This window comes from Cicer arietinum, chromosome 8, assembly GCF_000331145.2.
Source record: "Cicer arietinum cultivar CDC Frontier isolate Library 1 chromosome 8, Cicar.CDCFrontier_v2.0, whole genome shotgun sequence".
Classification (NCBI taxonomy): domain Eukaryota; kingdom Viridiplantae; phylum Streptophyta; class Magnoliopsida; order Fabales; family Fabaceae; genus Cicer; species Cicer arietinum.
The window spans coordinates 19,782,114-19,804,784 of NC_021167.2; the positions used below are offsets into that span (position 1 = coordinate 19,782,114).

The 22,671-nt window shown below is 29.8% G+C and overlaps 2 protein-coding genes across 9 annotated transcripts; both read right to left on the reverse strand.

The window, feature by feature from the left end:
• Positions 1-882: 882 nt before the first annotated feature.
• LOC101504794 (putative F-box protein At1g58310) lies at positions 883-5,926 on the reverse strand. 7 transcript variants are annotated; one of them, XR_012161637.1, is made up of 5 exons: positions 5,769-5,926; positions 2,769-3,731; positions 2,490-2,682; positions 2,287-2,351; positions 883-1,139 (listed from the first exon to the last, which is right to left on the reverse strand). XR_012161637.1 is itself a non-coding variant. In XM_012711911.3 (4 exons), exons 2-3 carry the CDS (start codon positions 3,723-3,725, stop codon positions 2,515-2,517), a joined length of 1,125 nt encoding a protein of 374 aa, XP_012567365.1. In that variant the 5' UTR covers positions 3,726-3,731; positions 5,769-5,926; the 3' UTR covers positions 883-2,351; positions 2,490-2,514. The 7 variants fall into 7 exon arrangements, 3 of the variants coding, with proteins under 3 accessions (XP_012567365.1, XP_012567366.1, XP_073220632.1); XR_012161636.1 differs by having other exon boundaries at positions 883-1,348; XR_012161635.1 differs by having other exon boundaries at positions 883-1,735.
• Positions 5,927-9,616: 3,690 nt separating this feature from the next.
• LOC101505534 (putative F-box/FBD/LRR-repeat protein At1g78760) lies at positions 9,617-13,298 on the reverse strand. 2 transcript variants are annotated; one of them, XM_004515650.4, is made up of 5 exons: positions 13,147-13,298; positions 12,800-12,861; positions 11,524-12,500; positions 10,978-11,174; positions 9,617-9,903 (listed from the first exon to the last, which is right to left on the reverse strand). In XM_004515650.4, exons 3-4 carry the CDS (start codon positions 12,436-12,438, stop codon positions 10,992-10,994), a joined length of 1,098 nt encoding a protein of 365 aa, XP_004515707.1. In that variant the 5' UTR covers positions 12,439-12,500; positions 12,800-12,861; positions 13,147-13,298; the 3' UTR covers positions 9,617-9,903; positions 10,978-10,991. The 2 variants fall into 2 exon arrangements, with proteins under 2 accessions (XP_004515707.1, XP_004515708.1); XM_004515651.4 differs by lacking the exon at positions 12,800-12,861.
• Between the last annotated feature and the right edge of the window lie 9,373 nt (positions 13,299-22,671).

Genomic DNA, 22,671 nt, shown 5'->3' on the forward strand with positions numbered 1-22,671 from the left:
GTCTTTTTATATTATTTATTCATAATACTTTAATCATTTAACTTTCTTTTTTATTTTTAGGTTATATTTCTTTTAAAACATACAAAAATTGTTATTTTTTCTATTTTTTTATTTAAAAATGATGACAAGTCTGTGCGTTGATACTAATTTAACTATTTTTCTAATTATTGTTTTTTCATGTAATCATTTTAAAAGAAAAATCTAGATTTAAAATAAGAACCTTAAAATCTCTATCTTCTTTGTCATCAACTCATTAAAGAACCATGAAATCAAACCCTATAAGTTTTTAACAAAATTACTCGTTTAATTTTAATTATTATTTTACTGGGGAGATAGCATACTACAGTTATTTGAATATATTAAAATTTATTTGAACTATCTATATTTTCAAATATACCTTGCGACCCTTTCATTTATTTAACAGTCCAAAAGATTATTGTTTTTTGTTCCATATAGTTCCTTTATGTCCCATTATATATATAGTCCAAAATTAACATTAAGATTAGTCTTTGTTTTTTCTTCCATATAACCATCCACATAGTTTGTGAGGAGATTGCATATAAATATCTACATCATGAATTCGACCATGCATTAAAGGAAATTAAATTGGCAATCTTGCACTTTAAATAATAATCAACTAATTCAACATTATTAGAATCAAATTTGTAACTATATCGCAATATATTGAGGACCTCGTCTTGTAACATATTGACACCATTAATATTGTTCATAGCTTCATTAATAGAAAGGATGAGTATGAGTGTATGTATTACTAAGAGTAGCCATTATTATTGATTGATGAAGATAAAAGGAGATCTAATGGATATATGCTCTATTTGGGATATATGCTCTAATGGATATACACATTTATTTCACCACGCATCCGATGAAAAACTTATTTTGAATAAATTTATTTGGACAGAAGTATTTGACAGTAATAAATATAAAAAATTACAGAATAAATATAGTGAGAGTTGTTGTACAATCAGATATCTCATAACAAATATAGTGAGAAATGTACAAACAGATCCTAGGTATATTTATCGTAAGAGTTCGGTTAACAGAAAACAAGAAAGTTATTAATCACCTCCTTACCAATAGTTGCAACCATGGTCTCCTAGCTTTCCCTTTAGTTGAAGCTATCCACATAGAAAACGAGAGTGTTGTTGATTATGAGTTTCGAAAAAGTGTTATAAAAATAATTTTCAACAGCCGAAGATATTGGATTGAGTTGCAGACTAAGTCGATTTCTTTAAAATGTTTCACGGCACTGCCCAAAGTGGTGCAACTATCAACCACGACGTCCTCAATTTAAAACATTCTAGTTACAAACTGTATTGACGTTCTACTGCAATTACAAATTGTATTGACGTTTTACTGCACTGTAGAAAATCATTCTATAATTACACCATTAATATGGCTATTACGATCACTTATAAGTTTGATACTAATACCACTCGTAAATCAAAAGGGAATACGACACGAAGGTCGCTCTAAAATTGAAGGGACAATGATTTTAGGACCATAACCTTTTCATATGATGTATTCTCAAAAGTTCGTGCATTAATGGGCATGCACGTCTATCCTAATATAGTAAACACTCTAGAAATTATGTCTCAAATAGATGAATTTATCAAGAGTACTATTGTAGCTAGGTGCTCCACTCCACATAAAATATAGATCTCATTAAGAGTTTCTATTATCTCATCATTTTGTCGCTTCATGATCCATGCTTCTGTGATTTATAATAGTATGTTCATCTTATATCACTTCAGTTATTGGGCAGCAACCAATTCAACACCCTCAAATGCATCAAAAAATTTCATATAAAAGTTGAGCATGGATTTAGTAAAGATCATGGCGAAAACAAATTTTGTTATTTTCACTAATTATTTCCCAAAATCATGTTAATGGGAATGAAAACAAACAACAAACCAGAAATCCTCTAAAAGTTTAAATTATGCCTAAATAATAAAGTTAGTCTTAATCATAGTAGAATACTATTTGATGCATTTTCATGGATTAAAATTTAAAACTTGACAAACAATATGCAGCATGAATTACCAAAAAACAAACACACTTTAGATTCTTCAGTCTATGATGTGCCCTTTTTTTATTCAGCAGTTGTCTTTGAGTATGATCTAAATTATAATCAGTATTACAAAAAAGATAGTTTAAATTGGATTGCCACTAAATAATATTTATTATAATTTAAAAGGCATCCAAATAAAAACTTTGTTTCTTGATGCAGAATCAACTCAGTTTTAAATGGAAGATTTTACTAACCATTATTCTCCAAATTCAAATTGCAAGACCAACATTTTCATCATCCATCCATAAAAAAAATTCATCTGTCATTGTGAAATAAATTTGTTAAAAAGAATCTATATAAAAAAGCAATCATGATATAGCAACCTAAACTTATAAGCATTAGAGAGATAGGAAACATAAATAGAAGCAAAAGCTATAAACAAATTGTAAGAATATACCTGAGAAGTTATGCATGCATATCACTCAACAATCTATCATCTCAACTTTCGCCAGCGGAGATTTTTGAAGCAAGAACTCCACTATCCTGCTAACTTTCTCATCTGATATATTTGAAGAAGATTTCATTTTCAATTTCAACGATTCCAATCTAACAAAGCAAGGAAGTTGACTTATCATCGAAGTCGAGAGAACCTACGCAATGACAGTGAATTAGACATATTTTGAAGGATAATCCGAATGGTGAGAGAAAACAGAGACAAGATACAAAAGTAACTTACATTTAATATCTTAAGGGTACTTGAAGAAAGCGTCATTATCTGTACATAATTAGCGAGCGCTTGAAGCCAACTAATTAAAGCCGAATACGTCCTCTCAAAGTTTGTATGAAAGTAGGCATCGACATCAATATATACTCGTTCAAGAAAACAAAGATCGCATGCTGAAACATGGTGAATGAGATCACGCGTGACAGTGAGAGAATTAAGATTTGGAGTAGAAAGCACAATTTTGTAAGCTACTTCTTGAATAGTACTGCCTATGGTCAAACAAGAAATCATAGAATTGGATATGGTGAGGAACTTTGCATCGCGATGCAGATTACATCGGTCAAGAACCAAAGTGTTCAACATGTGACAATTTGAAAACGGCGCGGCAAAACCATTGTCATTTGCAGCAAAAGTGACATGCTCAAGATGCAAGCTTTTTAAAGCCGGCAACTGAAGGGAAGTTGGTAATTCAGTCATCCATGGGATGGCCCAAATGGAAAGCTTAAGATACGTCAAAGTTCGACAGAAAAAGACGCAAGGGTGCAACTTGAAACCTCGTTCAAAATTTAAATTAACTTCAATTGTCAAGTTCTCGACATTATGTGACACGGCATATGTCATGACCCTATCAAGGAGTCCGGGTTCAATGCAACCTTTCTGCCTTAAATCAAGATCATGCAAAGAAACTGAGCCGTTTCGGTGAGACAGAACTGAAGACACAAACTTGCTGAAATGAGTGAGGCTGGTGAAATCATAGGAATTCAATGCAAGATTAGTAAGACGTTGCCAAAGGTCCTTCCATCTTTTCGACAATACACAAGTTTGCACGGCTTGTTTTGTATTCATAAATTTCATTATATGGAGCAAAACAAAGTCAGGCAAGTCGCTGAGCCGGTCCCTTTCCAATTTTCGAACACTTTCACTCTGCATCTTTTTAACTTCTTCCAATCTTTCTTTTTCTTCAGCCATACAAACCTAAAAAACTTAGACAAAAATACCATAAACTTGTTGAAAAACAAAACAGAGAACATAGTATTGAAATCCTAAAAGTTCCTTGAATAAATAAATGAATTTATAAATAAATAAATAAATAAAACAAATTGAAGAGGAACAGAACAATTAAAATACCATCAGTGCTCAATTTCTTTGAACTTTTTGTGTAGAATACCATTCTAATTTTCATATGTTTCCAACAACTAAGGGGCCATTTACTTTTTGAAAACATTCTCTGCTTTCATTTCCTAAATTGTGTTAATTTTATTCGTTAATAAGGAGGTAAAAGACTTTTAAAGTGAACAATTTGTCTACATTTCTAGAAACAATGAAAATATCAAAAAAAAATTCATTATTTCCGGAAATGCATCTTCAATAAAATGACATTTCATCTTATCTCAATGACAATGGGTTACTTCAAGAGTCTCTTATCAAAATAAAATGCACACACATTTTAGGAAATGAAAACAAAAAATGTTTTCACAAAGTAAACCAACCTTAATATGTTGTCTAATAAGATCAACTATACTTCGTTGGGAATAATTTTTCTGGTTTGCTTGAGATATATGATATATCCTCATAGAGGCTTCTACCAAATTCAAAAGAGAAATCACAGTCAAAGAGTTACTTATCTTAGAAACAAGATATCATCACTTAACATTTAACTAAACACCTTTCAAGCAATTACATGATTCCAACAAAATTACACATATATGATGACCAAAAATGATTTTGTTATAGAAAATATGTCAACTGACTACTTCAAACTAACCAATAGTATTCATTACCAAAGGAAATATTTTGCTGTATGTAAATTAGATATATAACCTCCATTCTGAATATTTGTTGTGCATACTTAGTTGATCATTAAATCATGAGTAGTACTAGCAACATTTACTCTCTTATTCGATGAAATTCAAATGGATCTGTTTCTAAAATGGTGGGACCCACATGAATTTCGCCAAATAAGAGTGAGTGTTTGAAAGAATGTTGCTAGCACTCCTCTTAAATCATTTAGGAGTGTACATTGATTAGGTTGGGTTGGTTTTGGCCAAACCTATTATCCGACCCAATCATATTTAATGGGTAAAGATTGGGTCAAAAACCCATAAACTTTCCCTGGAACCCAAACTAACTCAACCTGGATAGGGCATAAAACATTTTACAAATTTCAAAAGAATATATATAATAATTACATAATATTCTATTTCATGAAAACAATAACATTAGACTAAATTTCGTAGTTTAAAAATTCAGCACTTGATTGCACTTAAGTGGTTAATGAACTTCAATTAAGGACAAAATGTTCAAAAGAACCCGAATTTGAATCATGGATAGAACAATTCTTGGTCAAGGTTTACTTACCTCCAAGTCAACCTCTGGATTACTAAGGTTCCATTCCTCTAGGAACCATAGTGTTAAAACCAAAAACTATATAAAAATCTTAAACTATATTAACAAAATTTAAAGATCACAACTTTTCTCATCTTCGAAATCCTAAACTCCTATCCAAACCAAACTACTTCAAGTTTGACCAAGTTGGTTTCGGTTCGATCCAAACTAAAAAAAAAAAAACTCAAAACAAACACTTTGAATTGGGTTGGGTCATCGGGTCAATTAAGTGAGGCGTACCTACGAACACCCCTAAAATCATTCCATTTGTATTAAACCCAATTGTGTACAAGCACATGAATACCTATAATAGGTGAAGTTTGGATCCTTTCAATCAATCATCTCTATTTCTTTTAATTTTACTCTTTTTTTTCAATTTTTTGTTCGATGGAAACTTTATATCATATAGATGGTAAAATTTTACACAAATCTAAAAGTTTTTGCACTCTAACTTTTTATTAAAAAAAAAATGAATACCTATGAAAAAGTGTTGGCATTAGCATAAGGCCCTTTTAGAAGTAAGATCCAAAGTATATTTCTGTTTTCCATTTACAATAAAATACATAATAGCAACAAAATTATATCAAGAATGATAGAATTCATAAGGAAGGGTAGAGTAGTAATTACCTTGTGGGGTTGGTTGAAGAAGCAGTTAGTTACCAAGAAGCAGTTGAAGGTTTTATGTGGACTATGAATTGAATCATCGGAAGAAATTTCTGAGTCAACCCAGTCTCTGTTGTCTTCAAAGGAATCGTGTTTTTAGAGAGAATGACGATTAACTTTGGTTTTAGAGAGGAAAATCCTTTTTTTTTACTAAAAAAATATAATTTTTGTTTTTTTTATTTTTTATTTTTTATTCCTCCCTACTCTGAAACCATTAATAATAATAATTATTTATTATAATAATAACAATAATTAAAATATAACATTTATTAATAATTAATTATTAACGTATTTTTAATTAATTATTAGTATTTTTATTTTTTAAATAATTAAATTAATAATTTAATGTATTTCATTTTATTTTCATGTTATCAATATAAATTTCTTTTCATTTAATTGTTATCATTATTTAATTTTTATTATCATTTAATTTATTTATTTTTTAAAATTTTAATATAATAATTATTTAATCACTTTAATTATAATAATTTTTAATTATACGTATAATAATTATTTATTATAATAATAATAATGATAATAATAATAATAATTAAAATATAAATTTTATTTATAATTTATTACTATACTTTATTTTAATTTAATATTAGTATTTTATTTTTTAAATAATTAAATTAATAACTCTAATAATAACCTATTTTTAAAATATAACAAAAAAAAATGCAGTAGGAGGTCGCTTCCCCGGAAACGACCTCCTATTAACATAAATAAATTTCCTCTTCAGGAGGTCGCTTCCCCAGGGAACGACTTCCTATTGGAACAAAAAAGTAGGGCATTCAAGGAATATTATTTTAAAGTAGGGCATTTGAGGAATTAAAAAATAAAAAAAGGATATTCCTGTACAAAATCCCCGAGAGAAATGGTTTTGAAAATTTTTCTAGTGAATAAGCATATTTTTGTTGAAATGGTATACGTAGTTAAAATTAATCTTATATATTTTTAAAACTATAAAATATTAATTAAAATAATATTTAAATTTTTATCATTAGAGATTATGAAGATATGATATGTAAATGAATTATGTGACTCTTCTACGATGATTTGAAATCAATGTTATTATAATATCAATTAATTTTTTTTATGAAATTTAAATATTTCATGAACTAATTTGTCAATAATTAGTCCATGAATAATTACAATTACTCACAAATTTGTGTTTGAAAAGATGAAAGTTGTGTGGGATCAACATTGATAAGTCACATATTCAGTTTCAGTTTCACATCAAATTATCGTACAGTAAAATTCATAGACTAATTTAATCGGTGCTTAAAATTTCAGGAGTCAATACCGAGGGTATTTATTTTATTGAGTGTGTCCCTATATCTCATGAGATCTTAGTCCAAGGCCAACAGAAAAATGGATAATTTCATATTGACCCGATCTAGTGAATTACCATTGCAAAAGTTTCATGAAATTAAGACAGGATGTAGCCAAGAAGGGAATCTGAAGTCGTTGTCCACCGTAACTCATTTGGACCTTCAATCTCATCCACTTGATGGAGGAGAAGAGAGTTCGGGGAAATTGGACATGATAGCTCACCTATATCCACACTTTGAGTCCTTTGAGGACAATCATACCGTAACTAATGATCATAACGGAAACCTTCTAAAAATTCTAAGGGAATCTAGTATTATAAACAAAGGCCCTTGAAATCATAAAGATACATTGAAATTCTAACCCTAAGACCGTTCGTTCTCACAAATTATTACTTGATTGTTGGCGTATGTAGAGGTACACCCCTAATAAGGAGCTAGGAGAAAAATGTTGTTTACCTCCTTCAATTTTTGTTCCACCAGCAATTCCAGAAGTAAGATTATGTGTTCAACGCTGAATAACTCAAAACATCCACCAAAACAAATAAATTCAATTACTACAATTACATACAACCAATTACAAAGCAAAAAATATCTAACTCTGAAGCACCTAGTTTCTTTCTTCTCATGTTGATCCATTATCCAACCCTTGCACCTTTATATTACTCTTTCATAAAATATAAGCAAAAATTAATTTAAAAAAGAAAAGATTGATGTATTAAGTCTAAATTTTAAATCAAATACATTAACTTTCTTTGATCCAATTATTGTTTATAGAATATAAAGAGTAGAAACCAATGAAACCACTTTCATACTATATAGAGATATATCGAGAACTCAAACTCTTCCAACACCTTATAGCAGCAACCCAAAATGAATTTGCTTCACTAACATTTCATAAAATTCCTTACCATACACACCTTAATAGAGAATACCACATTCCTTCTACATTCACATCTGGATGCTAGAGACTCAACAATGGTGTTAGCTTTTCCAAAAGATACTTTTGTTCATAAAAATAAAATATTTTGGAGTTTATTACCTTAAAACCTTAGGCTCTAAGGACATTTTCCTCAATTTTAGATCCACTTCAACGCATTCTTTGAATTACGCTCAATAATTAGAGAATATCAACTAAATCTTTCTTAAATATATATTCCAAACTAATGAAGATACGAGTTTTAACTAAATTTGTTGCATCAGTATGGATACTTTCACTCATGAAACAAATTTAGTCAAAATGATACATTCACCATCTCAAAGAACTTCGGCAATACTTCTGCGTCTCAATTTACCTTATGACGATTCATCTACATTTCATTTCCTTGTTGTCGGTGTAGGAAGACATGCAATCAACATATAATTAACTATATATTTCAATTGCATTAACCATACAATTTGTTGTCGAAAGTTTGTTGTCTCATTTTATGTTAATCAAATAATTGTCTTATTTCTTAAAAAGTTCTCTCACACATTGCATGAGAATATTTTCCCTAACTAAATTTACTCTAAAAAAATGTTTATTTCATATTAAAGGATAGAGTGCACATTAGTTATCATTTCATACTAAAAAAAAGAAAAACTAAGTTCTCCCTCGTTTAATTTGTTGATAATGATGTTGAAAAAAAAGGTATTTTCTATATTTAATTTAAGCAAAAATTATCAACGAATGCATGAGAGACTTTTAGACATTTTTCTAATTTCTTTAGGCATGTGTAGAAGAGCAGCATAAGATAGCAGTAAGATTGTTTCTTTTTAAGAGCATAGTAATAAATTTAAAGCTGAGATGTTAAATGTAGGAACAACAAAAGATGTGCAAATATAAACACGTTTGTTAACAAAGTCTGTGTAGAAATAAATAAATTTGTTCAGAGAAAAAGATTAAAAAAATGAACAAGAGAGTGAAAACTTACGGAAAAAGAAGACACTCAGATACAAAAGAAGGACAGAAGCATGAGTGAAGAAGACCAAAAGAAAATAGGGTTTCAACCACAAGTTACAAGAAAATAGGGTACCACCTTAGTGTAAATTTGGAGGAAAATTGGGAGGGAAAACTTTTTTTCTTGACTAAAGAAAGAGAGAAAACTTAAATGATCAAAATTGCTAAGAGGACTACCAAATTAGAAAAAGGAAAATCGCCCAACAAAAAATATAAAACTAAAATTACAAAATTACGATACTTGGAAGTCAAAAGTGACTATATACCTAAGTTACAAAAGTGATTTTATACCTAAGTTAAATGATCTAACTAATTTCAGTATTTTTCTTCGCTGCTTATATACAATTAGAACAGAAGTACTTTTTACATATTGAAGGAAATAAAGTGTTGAATAGTAAGGCAGCACCTTGATTTTCAGGCGAGTTTGGCAAAATCACGATAATACCATGAAATTAATGGAACTCCAAACTTAGCTTTTGCCAAAATCACAAAATGGCAAGGAATTTCTTTTTAATTTCAAAATTTGCTTGACACAGTTGATATAGTCAAAATTAATTAAACAGTTTAAAAACATCTTTGACATTCAAATTGTCACAAGAGACATGGTATACAGAAATTCCATTTGTCTAATAGACCATGCAACCCCTCCTAAATACAAAGTCAATTAGTACTAATATGAATCAAAATCTATTTAGATTTAAGATCATGTTTTTGACATCTATCCAATAAACCTTAAGGAAAACAAAACATGTACAGCCAACATAAGAAACTTTGTATTCAGGTTGTAATCATCTTCAATTAAGTCAGTCAGCTACAAACTGCAATATCCCTGTAATCAAAACACAAAATAAGTTTCTTATTTTGAATGAACAAATAGTGACCTCAACAATTTGAGAACACCAACTTTAATAAAAACAAATATTTGACACAATGCTTTTCAATGAGACAAAGACATACACTACACAATGGTATCAAAACCAATTCATTATGCAGAGTAATAGAAAATAGAATCAATGCATGTTTGTAGAGATAATCAAATTTTCTAGCTATCAAAATCACAGCCAAAATGCAGAAAACATGAATTAAATTCTGAATTTAATATGAGCATAAAGCAAGAGCAACTTAGAAATATCCTCTTCCAAGGTTTGAAACAACAAAGTTCACTTTTTCAGGAAATATGTAAAGTACAAAATAAAATTAAACAACAATCTATTGGTCATAATCCAATCCTACTGAATTACCAACACAAGTAAAGTCCAAGCTTATCCAACATATTTGATTCTTATATATTACCAACTTCCAAATAATAAATCACAATTAATAAAATCAATGAAACTCGAGGATTTCATTATCTCATTGCAGCTCTAATATTATAAAAATTCCCAAGATCTTCCAGGAATGCTTTCCAAAAAGACTATCTAGATCAGCAATGAAGATAAACCTAAAAGGTTTAGATATGAAATTGAACATACAAAGGCCTATAAATCATTCTTGGTCTGAATAATAATAAAAACCTTTTGATCCAAATTTCAAAAACAGTTTAAATTGATTGTCACTATATAAGACACGGCATTGTCAATTGCGGATCGCAAAAAATAGCGGTTTGTTCAAATTCCGCTATTTTATAGTTCTATAGTACTGCAATAACGGCAATTTGACAACACTTCGAACTAAATAGCGTATCGCAGGACAATAGTGATTGCACAAATTCCGCTATGTCATAGCACTATTGCGCTACTATAGCGGCTATTTGACAACACTGATAAGACATCAAAGAAGTAAATTGATTTGTTTGTTTTACATTTTGTTCCCTATTGAAATATATTCCCTCTAAATATGAATGTAAAATAAACAGGGAAAAAATCTTTAAGATTTGTAAACAAGCACTCATAAGAATTGCTACCTGAAGAATGATGCCTAGATATCAAGGCAATCTATAAACACTTCGGCTTGTGGTGAGTTTTCAAGAAAGAAATTCATTAGTCTTCTTAATTCCTCATCTGATATATTAGACGGTTTCACTTTCAATTTCAATGACTTCAATCTAACAAAACAAGGAAGTCGACTATTGATTGAACCAGAAGTTCGGCGAAGTAGAACCTGCACAAATAGAGTGTATTAGACATATTTTGAAGAGTAATCTAAAATGTATTGTCAACTAGCAGCTATATCACAATATCGTAGCTATAGCGCTATACTGTATCTATAACACAATTCCGAAACAGAATTTGAACAAGTCACTGATGTTCTACGATACACTATTTAGTACAAACTACAAAGTGTTGTCAAATAGTGACTATATAGCACTATAACATAGAAGAATTTGAATAGACTACTATTTTACGCACTCTGCGAATAACAATACTAATATAAATGGAAAGATTGTGTATTGGCAAGAAAGTAGACACAAGGAAATCTTATCAGAAACATGGAAATAAAAAAATCTGACCTGAAGGGTACTTGAAGAGAGTGTCAATATCTTAACATAATTAGCGAGCCCTTGCAGCCAACTAATTAAGGTTGAATATGTCATATCCAAATATGTAGGAAAATAAGGTTCAGAACCCTTAACATCAACATTTACTTGTTCAAGAAAAGAAAGATAGCATATAGAGACCTGGTGAATGAAATAACCTGTGAGATTGATATAATTAAGGTTCGGAGTAGAAAGCACGATTTTGTAACCTACTGCTTGAATGGTACTGCCTATGGTCAAACTAGAAAGCTTAGAATTAGATATGCAAAGGCATTCTACATTGCAATGTAGATAACAATGTTCAAGGACCAAAGTGCTTAACATGTGACAGTTTGAAAAGGGATCAACTATGCCATTGTCATTTCCAATAAAAGTGACATTCTCAAGATGCAAACATTTTAATGCCGGACACTGTATGGAAGTTGGAAGTTCTATCATCCCAGGGGCAACCAAAATTGAAAGCTTAAGATGTGTCAAAGATTTGCACGAAAATATGCAAGGGTTGATTTTGTAACCGCATTTTATAATATCAATTTCCATTTTCAACTTCTGTACATTATGTGACACAGCATATGTCAGGACCTGATTCACAAGTTCAGGTTGAATGCAAAATTGCTGCCTTAAATCAATATCATGTAATGAAGTCAAGTTGTCTCGATTAGACAGAACCCAAAACACAAACTCGCTGAAATGAGTATAGTCAGTGATAGTGTAGTAATTCAATTTAAAACTAGTGAGACCTTTCCAAAGGTTTTTCCATCGAGAAGACAATACACAAGTCTGAACAGCTTCTTTTGTGTTCATAAATTTCATTATACGAAGCAAAATAGAGTCATGCAAGTCACTTAGCATATCCTCTTCCTCTGTTCTATCTCTTTTACTCTTCATCTTTCACTTCAGCAACTTCAACTTCCACTAATCTTCTTCCTTTTCCTTCAGCCACAACTAACCTACGAAGTTTAAATAAATATATATCATCAAAGTGAAACCAAAGCCAAATTTCGTTTTTTATTTGCGAATTACGCCAATAACATACTCTCTAGCATCCTAATTCCCAACAGACGCTTTTTAATTGGTTGAAATTCAAATGAGTCTCACTAAATTTATGTCGGTCCTACATGATTTAGTGGGACCAAATTTGAATTTCAGTTTTGAAAAGTGTCCTGATAACAATCTTCTTTATTTGCAACAATAATATACTAAATAAGATTTCAAAAACAAAAATTAAAATTTAGGGTTTGAGTTTCACCTTCAACAATTAACAGCATAACACAAGTGCCTCATGATCAATTGCAAGTCACGATTTCAAGACTACAGTGTAAAAACCACATGAAAATCAATCTCAAATAAAAGGAAAAAAAATAAAGTCACAGGTTTTTGAAGAAAAAAAATCCCTTCTCCTTCACAAAATAGGCACGATGTTCGAAAAAAAAATAAACATAATAGAAGAACAATAATTCAATGAAACAACACACCAAAAAACAATGAAAACAAAACTAAGATACTCAAAATAAGAATCAAAACAACCATTGAAACCACGTGAAAGAAGAATAAATAAGCGGGGAAAAAAGTTGGTAAGGATGAATAGAAAGAAACCAGAAGAGAGAGAAGGAAAGACGGTGGTGGTTGCCGGAAAACGGTGCCGGAAGGTCCGTGTTGGGTGATGGAAGAGTCAGAATGGTTTTGGAGTGTTGGCTGAAAGGGTATATAGAATACTAGGAGACGAAAAAATAAAAACAGAAACAAAAATATTTATATGGTTTTTTTTTTTAATCTTATTTTTATATGATTTTTTAGTTTTAATAAAAAAGGGTTTCAAATTAATCTTAAAAACCCTTTTAATCTCATTTTAAAAAGAACATATCTATGTTTTAAAAAGAACATATCTATCGTATATTAATAAAATATTACATGAGATATGTCCCATGTGGGTGCAGATTGGATAGATACTGTTTTTTTTTTAATATTAGTTTTTTAAAATTTGTTTGCAATTTTTTAAATTTGAATTTTTTTATAAATATTTTTTTTATGGTATACTATAAATATAAATACATTAAGAAATAATCAATTTGAGTTAATGTAAATTATAAATTAAAATCTAACTTAATTTGAAGGAGTGTTAGTATTTGGTAGCAAATTATCATTGATTTAGCTATTAAATGTGAGTTTTGGACTTGATTTGAGTTACATCATCATCGATTGGATTTTTTTTCATCTTTCATTTTTATAAAAAGAAAGCTTAAAATATGGAATTTGAATCTTTAGCACAAATCTATATATTCAGAATAGGTCTAAAATGAAATATATGTATCTAGAGATTAGTCATTTTAAAGTGACTAATCTCTATGCCCCTTTCTTTATTTTGAGCGAGCATTCACCATCGATTGTGTTCTCTAGAATTTGACTTGTTAAATTTTCTTGTGATCATATTTGAAGAAAAAGCACTATAAAATTTATTTTTTTCAGACCTCAAGACTTGTTTTGTTTTGTTTTATATTTTCCACTAGTTGTCCACTTTGAGTTTTACATGAATCATTCTTGGGTACCTTTTTGAATATAGTGGGACAACTTCCAATTGTTTTTTTAATAAGTCCAGTTTGAAAGGACATAATAATATGCTCTACTCGGAGTAACAGATTGAACTCATTATAAATGAATCATTCTTGGGTACCTTTTTGAATATAGTGGGGCAACTTCCAATTTTTTTTTAATAAGTCCAGTTTGAAAGGACACAATAATATGCTCTACTCGGAGTAACAGATTGAACACATTATAAGTGAGAATATGTCATGTGATAAGGTAGAGTACATAGAGAAAGGGTAAGTAATGCCCCTAATGCAAAAAAGAAGTTTGGGCTGATGAATGATTGTTTGAATGTATTGTGCTCCAATTGTTCAAAAAGGTTACTTGTAATCATAAGTTTATTTCGTTATAGCCTTTTGAATATCTTTTTTCGCCCACCTATTTCCCCTTGACCTCATTACAATTTTGAAAAGTGCTATTGATTTAGATATGTTCTCATGAGAGATGTAGTGGAGATTTGATTAATAGTCAAGCTTATGGTAGGACATTCTGCAATGGTGAAATTTTGAGTGAATATACATTACCCTGAAGCACTAAGAGAATTTGAGAGTTGAGTGTCCTATTGATGAGAATTATGTTTTTTCAGAGGATCCAATCACTAATTTGGAACCGAAGTTGGTTATGTTGAGACATAAGCTCTCTCAAATATTTTAATGATAACAAAATTATTTCAAAGATTCTGATTATATGTGTTATCTAACTTGTGCTCTTGAGTGTATTAAATTTAGAAAACACGTTCTTCACATTCTTAATTAGATGAAATGTTTTACAATATTAATATGTCCTCTACGTTAGAGAATACACAAAGAAGAGGATTAATTTATGTTCTTTATTTTAGAAGATAAACAATATTGAAGAGATGATGAATTTATGTGCTCTATGTCAGAAGATAAATAACACAAAGAAAAAATATGAATTTATGTCATCTATGTCATCTATGTCAGAGATAAACAACACAAAAAGAGGATGAATTTATATCCTCTATATCAAAGGATAAAAAACGCAGAAGAGAGGATGAACTTATGTTGTCTATTCATCCTCGCACATGAGAAAATGAGTAAAAGTACCAAAGTACAAAAAATAATATCCTTGACTTATAAGGCAAGACACTACAATAGTTGAGAATGAAAAAGGTCAAAAAGCACAAGTCACATCAAAATTAATGAAAGTTCCATCCTCCTACTACTCAGATCTGAAGATAGATTGTAACAATCATCCTCCCAACATTCTTCTAATAATGACAACTGAAGGCATACTTGCGAATCCAAATAAAGACCATGGACATTCATCTAAGTCTCCAACTGATACTTTGTGCTTCTCCTCATATTTGAAGCATCATAACTTCTATAAATTCGAATGATCTTATCTTCATTAAACACAATAAATATCATAAAAAAAGCAAAAGATCAAAGTTGTGTAAAACAATCTCATCCTCAACATAATTTCTACTTATCTTAGTTATATCTTTGATATCATCCTCTTAGAAATTCCACTCTTATCAAATCTCTCAAACAACCTGTATATCCTCAAGTTAATATTAACTTGTGGGTAGTTGTGTAAGTGTTGTAAAATAAGAAGAGAAGTTATTTATGTAAACCTGGTGAAGCTAAGAAAATACATAGTGAAAATCCTTTCACGAGGACAAGCCATTTGAGCCATAGTGAAAAACTCACAAGCAAGTGAGAATTGAACGTAATCTATTTTGGGTGAACCAATATACATTTATGTGTGTCATTCTCTATACTCTCTTCTATTTATTTTGTGTAACTCTCATTTCAGTTCTAAACATTTATCCTCTAACATCAATCTATTATCCTCACACAAAGGATACTATTTTAAAAGAAAAAGAAAATTAAGAAAAGTACAATATCTCTATTCAATCCCCTTTTAGTTATATTGTAGCTAGTCCAGATTTTCCATTGGTTTTGGAATCTTCCTATTGCCTGCACTTGAATTGAATGTTGAGTTTCCTATTCATGGTGTTTGCTTGTTCATGAAGCAATTGCTTGAGGACAAGTAATGATTCAAACATGGTAAAAAGGGATGAAATTACTCAATTTTGACACAGATTCCTACTCACAATCCCGTTACTTTTGTTTTTGTTCTTGTAATTTTCTTAGCAAATTTTTAGTTTCAATAATATTCAGTTTTCTAATTTTATTTTGTTCTTCTATATTATCAATGTCTTTATATTTGAATCTACTACGATCGTGAGTGAGTATATTTCCTTTGTCTTGAGGAATTATAGGATTTCCAATGATGAGTCTCTAATAATTTCTATTTCTTTATTTTTGTCACAGGTATTGATCTTTTAATCCAATCTTAGTAAGAATCATGTTTGTACTTGGATATCAAATAATTTGCTAAAAGACGAATTTGATATTCGACCGACAAAATTGAACAAGAGGATCAAATCATGAAAATTGACTTTGGTTCTCTTGAAATCATGAAAGATGTTTTCTATTAAAGGATTTTGGTAATAAATCAGTTTTTAAAAAAAGTTAATTATTAGTTTAAAATATACTCTTGCTATTTGAAAGAAGACATTAATTATAATTGTTTATCTGATTTTTAAGAGTTTAACACTCATAACTTACAGAATATTAGTTTTATTGTATCCATTATTGTGAAAACTACAATCCCAATACTTTATTTTTATTGCAATTTTTAATCAAAAATCAATATCAACAATCATCGTTTTAGTTAATTATCATAGTAAAGAGATATTGGTACTCATAACAAAGTCATTGTGAGAACGATAATTTTTACTACGCGATAATATTGTATGTTTATGGTAATATTTTACCTATTCATTATAGGTAAGAGGATGCAGTGCAATGACTTCAAATATCGTAATTAGGGATGGAAATAGGTTAGGCCGACCGACAAAGGGCCTTTGACCTAGCCTACGTCAGGTTCATGCTAGACTATGCTTTTTTCTTAAACAGATAAGGCTAAAGCTTTTAAAAAATCCTATTTAGTTAAAAATGTCAGGCCACATAATAATCCTTTTAGACCTATTAGGCCGACTTATTTAAATAAATATAAATAATATTTTTTTACTACTATAATCATTATATTAAATTTTTTATATTTTTGTTATATATTCAACTTTTAATAATTTACTCATATTAATCTCATTTAATTTTTGACATATTTAAATGTATTATTATAAAATATAATTTAAAACGTGGTGTTAAATATCAAAATATAACTTAATTTCATTGACATATTAACTCATTTATCTATTTAAAGATATGTTTGATTATTTATTTAAAAATATTAAAATGAAATAGACTTTTAAATCAAGGGTCTGCACAATTAAATCAAATTATTATCATAATAAATTGTTCCTACAAAATAATTTATGTTATCATCAAAACAATTAATAGTCAATGTTCTTCAAACTATTTTGGCTATAACAATTAGTACAAAAATATTCAAAGATAATCCAAATCGATTCAAATTCCTTTTCTTCTTCAAATAACTATAAAACTAACTTGAATGAAAGAAGCTTAAAACAAAAGTTATTAACAAGGTGCTTAAAAACAAGAGTCGATGAAAGCACATCATATTTTCATTTTGTGATCTACTTCAAATTTTTATGCCTTAAATGGTGCCACAATATTTATGCTTTATATTAATATTAATTGATTTCCCTTTGTATCTTTGTTGTTTAATAAAATGTAATGATTAAAATAAACTAAAAAGCTGTCTAATGAAAATAAAGATTAATGACTATATATTGTAGAGTTTTGTTAGATATTTTATATTAAAATTTATGAAGTTTGGTATTATGAACTATATATCATCCTAGATATGCTTTGGTATCTTGATTATGAGTATAAATCTCGGATTACTAAGATACGCACTATATATTTTATTTAGGTTGTACATATTTTGTTTAATATGTTTTAAAGTACCACTAACCAATTTGACAATGTAAAATATTGGATTTACATTTAAATTTTTATGTTTCTCTTTTTCATGAATATGTAGTCATGCAAAACAAATGATTCCAAATCCAACAAAATCAGCTCCACTAACATCTCAATTACCACATACCTCAAGCTCCACCTCAAGTTCATTCTTCATCTCAAGCTCCACCTTATATTTTCTTCATTTGTTATATATATTTTAATTATCTTGTTATGAAATAAGTTATTTTATAGCTAAATACCCTCAAGGAGCTACTAAGAAGATTAAGTTGGTGCTACATCATTTTCTAACCTTTGGCAAGAGAAATACACAAACTTGGAATCCCAAGTTTTAAACATCTTGGGAGCATTTAAAGCTTATGTTATACGAATGGAGGAAGGATCCCTGAAAAAGTAGCAAGAATTTTTGGTTCATTAAGTATAAGTGTTTTTGTGAGCCTTTTGTACCCTCATTAAAAATGCTTATTAGCTACATTAAGATTTTATAAAATATACTTTAAGTAGGTAGAAAAATTAAGGCACTTTAATGCATGATAATTTTAATGAATGACCTTTAATTTCGATGTTGATAACCATGTGTGTAACTTAGATAAAGTAAATAGGTAGAAAAATTATATTTGTAAATGGTTCATAGTGTTGGGTTGAATTAAGTTTTGTTGCATAAAAACTTAATATGATTGATATATTAGAGACTACTCCATTTGTTACATAATATTTATTGTAGTTGAGCACTTATATTAAGAAAATATAATAAATAAAAGAGATAATGATGATTTGATTGAATTAACCTTTTTAACCATTGGCTAATTGTTCATAAATGTAAATTAAAAAACAATAACTTAGGAGTGATAGATATAATATTAATTAGAGGATATAAAAAGTAATTAATGTTATATTGAAACTAAAAAAAAACGACAACAATACTAATTTAACTTGAAGAAAATTAATGTTATATTTGTAAGTGATTTGGTAATTTTCTTCATATTTGTACGAGACTAAGTACATAGTAAAGAAAATTATATTTGTAAGTGATTTGGAAATGTTAACTTGAATTAGTGTATTATAATTTTTTTATACAGTAAATTATAATTAATTTATTATAATTTTGCCTTAATTGCAGTTTTGGTCCCTCTATTTTAGTTGAATCACGAAAATAGTCCCCCATTTTATTTCTTTCCAATTTTAGTCCTCCAAACAGAATTTTGATCCAAAATTTGATTAAATGTCATTTTTTTGGCTTATTTAAGTCACATTATGCCTCAAGATCTCGTGGTGCAACAATTGTACCTAAAATCTATGATTATAAATGGTACTGTGTGACTTAAAAAAATGACATTTCATCAAGTTTTTGACCAAAATTCTATTTGAGAGACCAAAACTTGAGAAAAATAAAATGGGAGAATTACTTTCGTGATTAAGCCTATAATTTTTTTACAAATTTTTTTATCTATAATATATTTAAGTGACACACTACTAATGACTATTACTTATCATTGAGAAATACAATCTTTTAACAAACTGGTCAATTAATGACTATTATTTATCTCGTATATGATTTATTGATAAAATTAATTATTGTATTATAAGGTTCTTCAATTTTTTGAGTAGAAGACATTCAATAGACACACTACTAATGAAATATATTTATATATATATATATATATATACTTTAATTATTTGATTCAATAAATATCAACTTTTAACTAATTGACCGAGGATTGAAATGGTGGTCTTGTGCAAATCGCTTACATATGGTTTGTTTTTTATGGTTTGTTTTTTGTGATTCATCACTAATACAAATCATTCCTCCAACAAATGGAATTGTGTCGGTTAGCACTCAACAACCTTTATTCAAATCATTTGCACAATGTCCTAATGATTCATGCAATATTCCTTTGAAACAGTTACCAAAACCCTATATCAAAGGATTGACACTCGCTATCAAAATTCCAGAAGATGAATATCAATTAAGTTTGACAAGTTACAAGAATAACATTCATGATAGAGTTACCATGTCAAAGAGTGATACACCAATTACGTTATCGGTTTTACGTTATAGGTCTGAAGTTTAAATAAGTGGGTTAATCTTAATATGTTCAAACAAAAATTTGTAAACCCCTCTTTCTAATTTCGACTCTCAATTTTCATAATATTATCATATCAGAAGTTTTTGCAAAAGGTCTCGAGTTATTACCCCTACCTACATTTTATTACTTGTATTTGACTCGTGTGTGACAACATATCAAATTGGCGTCGTTGTCGGGGACTCTCTGATAACAGTATTAACCAATTTTAGAGTATTACTAACCATCTAGAATTGTTTTTTTTTTGTTGCTCTGTAGGTCGTCTAGGCTTGTTGCTAGCTCGTGTAGGCATTTTGAGTAAAAAAAAGTCGGTTTTCAGGCGATTGTCTTGTATTGCCCTGAATTTTGCCAGAAATCATATATAGTTCTATTAAGGAACAAGACTCCCGTAGAAGGGACTTCTTACGAGATTCGACCCTCAAAATCCCAAATTCCTTCGTTTAGACCACTTTTTAAATTTTTTGAATTTTTCATATTCTCAAAAAATTCCAAAAAAAGTGGTGTTATCTTTATTTGATTTTTATAAATTTTTTGTGGTATTTTTAAATTTTTTGGATTTTATTTGATAGGATTTTCCATTTTCACTTCAATTTTAGCGATAGGGACATTGTTGGAATTTTCAGAATTGTGTGTCTACATTGCATTGTTATATTCTCATGATGCATAACTAGGGTTAGTTCTGTGAATCTGCATTCCATTGGCACTGAAATAGATAGGACCTTTCATTTACTTCCTAGACTTAATAGGGCTGCTAGTGCTAACGAGTTAGGGTCAGATAGAGACAGTGACAACTTGCTGCAAAATATGGATGATATGAATAATAGAACCTTAAGACAACTTGATGCACCTAATGTCACTTATAATGCATTGTGTATCACATATCCTGAAGTTACTTTACCATTTGAACTTAAATCTGGTTTAATACACTTGCTTCCAAAGTTTAATGGTCTTGCAGGTGAAGATCCCCACAAACACTTGAAGGAGTTTCATGTTGTGTGTTCTACCATGAAGCCTCTAGGAGTCACGGAAGACCATACCAAACTGAGAGCCTTCACATTCTCACTTCAAGATGCTGCCAAGGACTGGTTGTACTACCTTGAGCAAGGTTCTATTACAAGTTGGAATGATATGAATATTTTGTTCCTGGAAAAATTATTCCCTGCCTTAAGAGCTACTTCAATCAGAAAAGAAATATGTGGCATTATGCAAATTGATAGAGAATCATTACATGAGTTTTGGGAAAGATTCAAGAAGTTAGTGGTTAGCTACCTTCATCACCAATTTTCAAAACAATTGATCATCCAATATTTTTATGAAGGCTTGCTGCCTATGGATAAAAGCATCATGGATTCTGCTAGCGGGGGAGCACTTGTCGATAAGACCCCAGAAGCGGCAAAAACCTTGATTGAGAACATGTCCATTAATTCTCAACAACTTACAACCAAAAGCAACTTAACAATGTTGACAAAGGGTGTGAACGAAAATTCAGTCTTATTTCCACAAGAATCTAGAAAGCGGAATGGATGAGATTATAAATTTAGTATAAAAAATTGGCAGTAGCTAAAGCCCAAGCAACAAAGGTTTGTGTTTTTTTTTTTTCACTTCTACAGAGAATTCTACATATTCATGTCCTACATTGCAGGAAGATCCAATTGTTGATGCTCCTCAAGCATATGCAACAAACATATACAATCTGCAAATCAACTATGATATGTCATCTAACAGGTACAATCCTGGTTGGAGAAACCATCCCAACCTGAAATGGGGGAATTCATCTGCACAACAGCAACCTAGGCAACATCAAAACAATGCGCAACAGTAAACCAATGTGCAACAGCAGAATAACGCACCTTCATTAGAGGACATTGTCTAACAGATGGTTGTCCAGAATCTCCAATTTCAACAAAGAACATATTCCATCATTCAGAATTTGGAAACAAAGATTGGTCATCTGGCCACTTTAGTTAATCAAATGCAAACTCAGGGATCAAACCAACTACCTGCCTAGTCAGTAGTAAATCCAAATGCTCCTAATGTCAGTGCAATTACCTTGAGGTCTGGCAAAGGTACCTCAAACTGCTGCTGTGAAAAATAAAAAAGTTACTGAGGATACTTTGGTACCTGAAATTGAAACTGTTGATGTTAAACAAAATATATCACTTTCTTTCCCTCAAAGGACAGTGAAGATTAAGAAAATGGAAGAGGCAGATAGGGAGAAAAAGATCTTGGATACTTTTAGGAAGGTGGAAGAGAACATTCCCCTCCTTGAAGCAATTAAATAGATTCTAAGATATGCCAAATTTCTAAAAGAGTTCCGCACACTCAAGAGAAGGTTAAAAGGTAATGAAAGAGTAAACATGGGGCATAATGTTTCAGCCCTTATTCAACCCATGCCCCATAAATGCAAAGATCCAAGAACTTTTTCATCCCATGTACCACATGCAATAGTCAATTTGAAAATGCCACATTAGATTTAGAAGCATCCGTTAATTTTATGTCTACATCTACTTTTAACT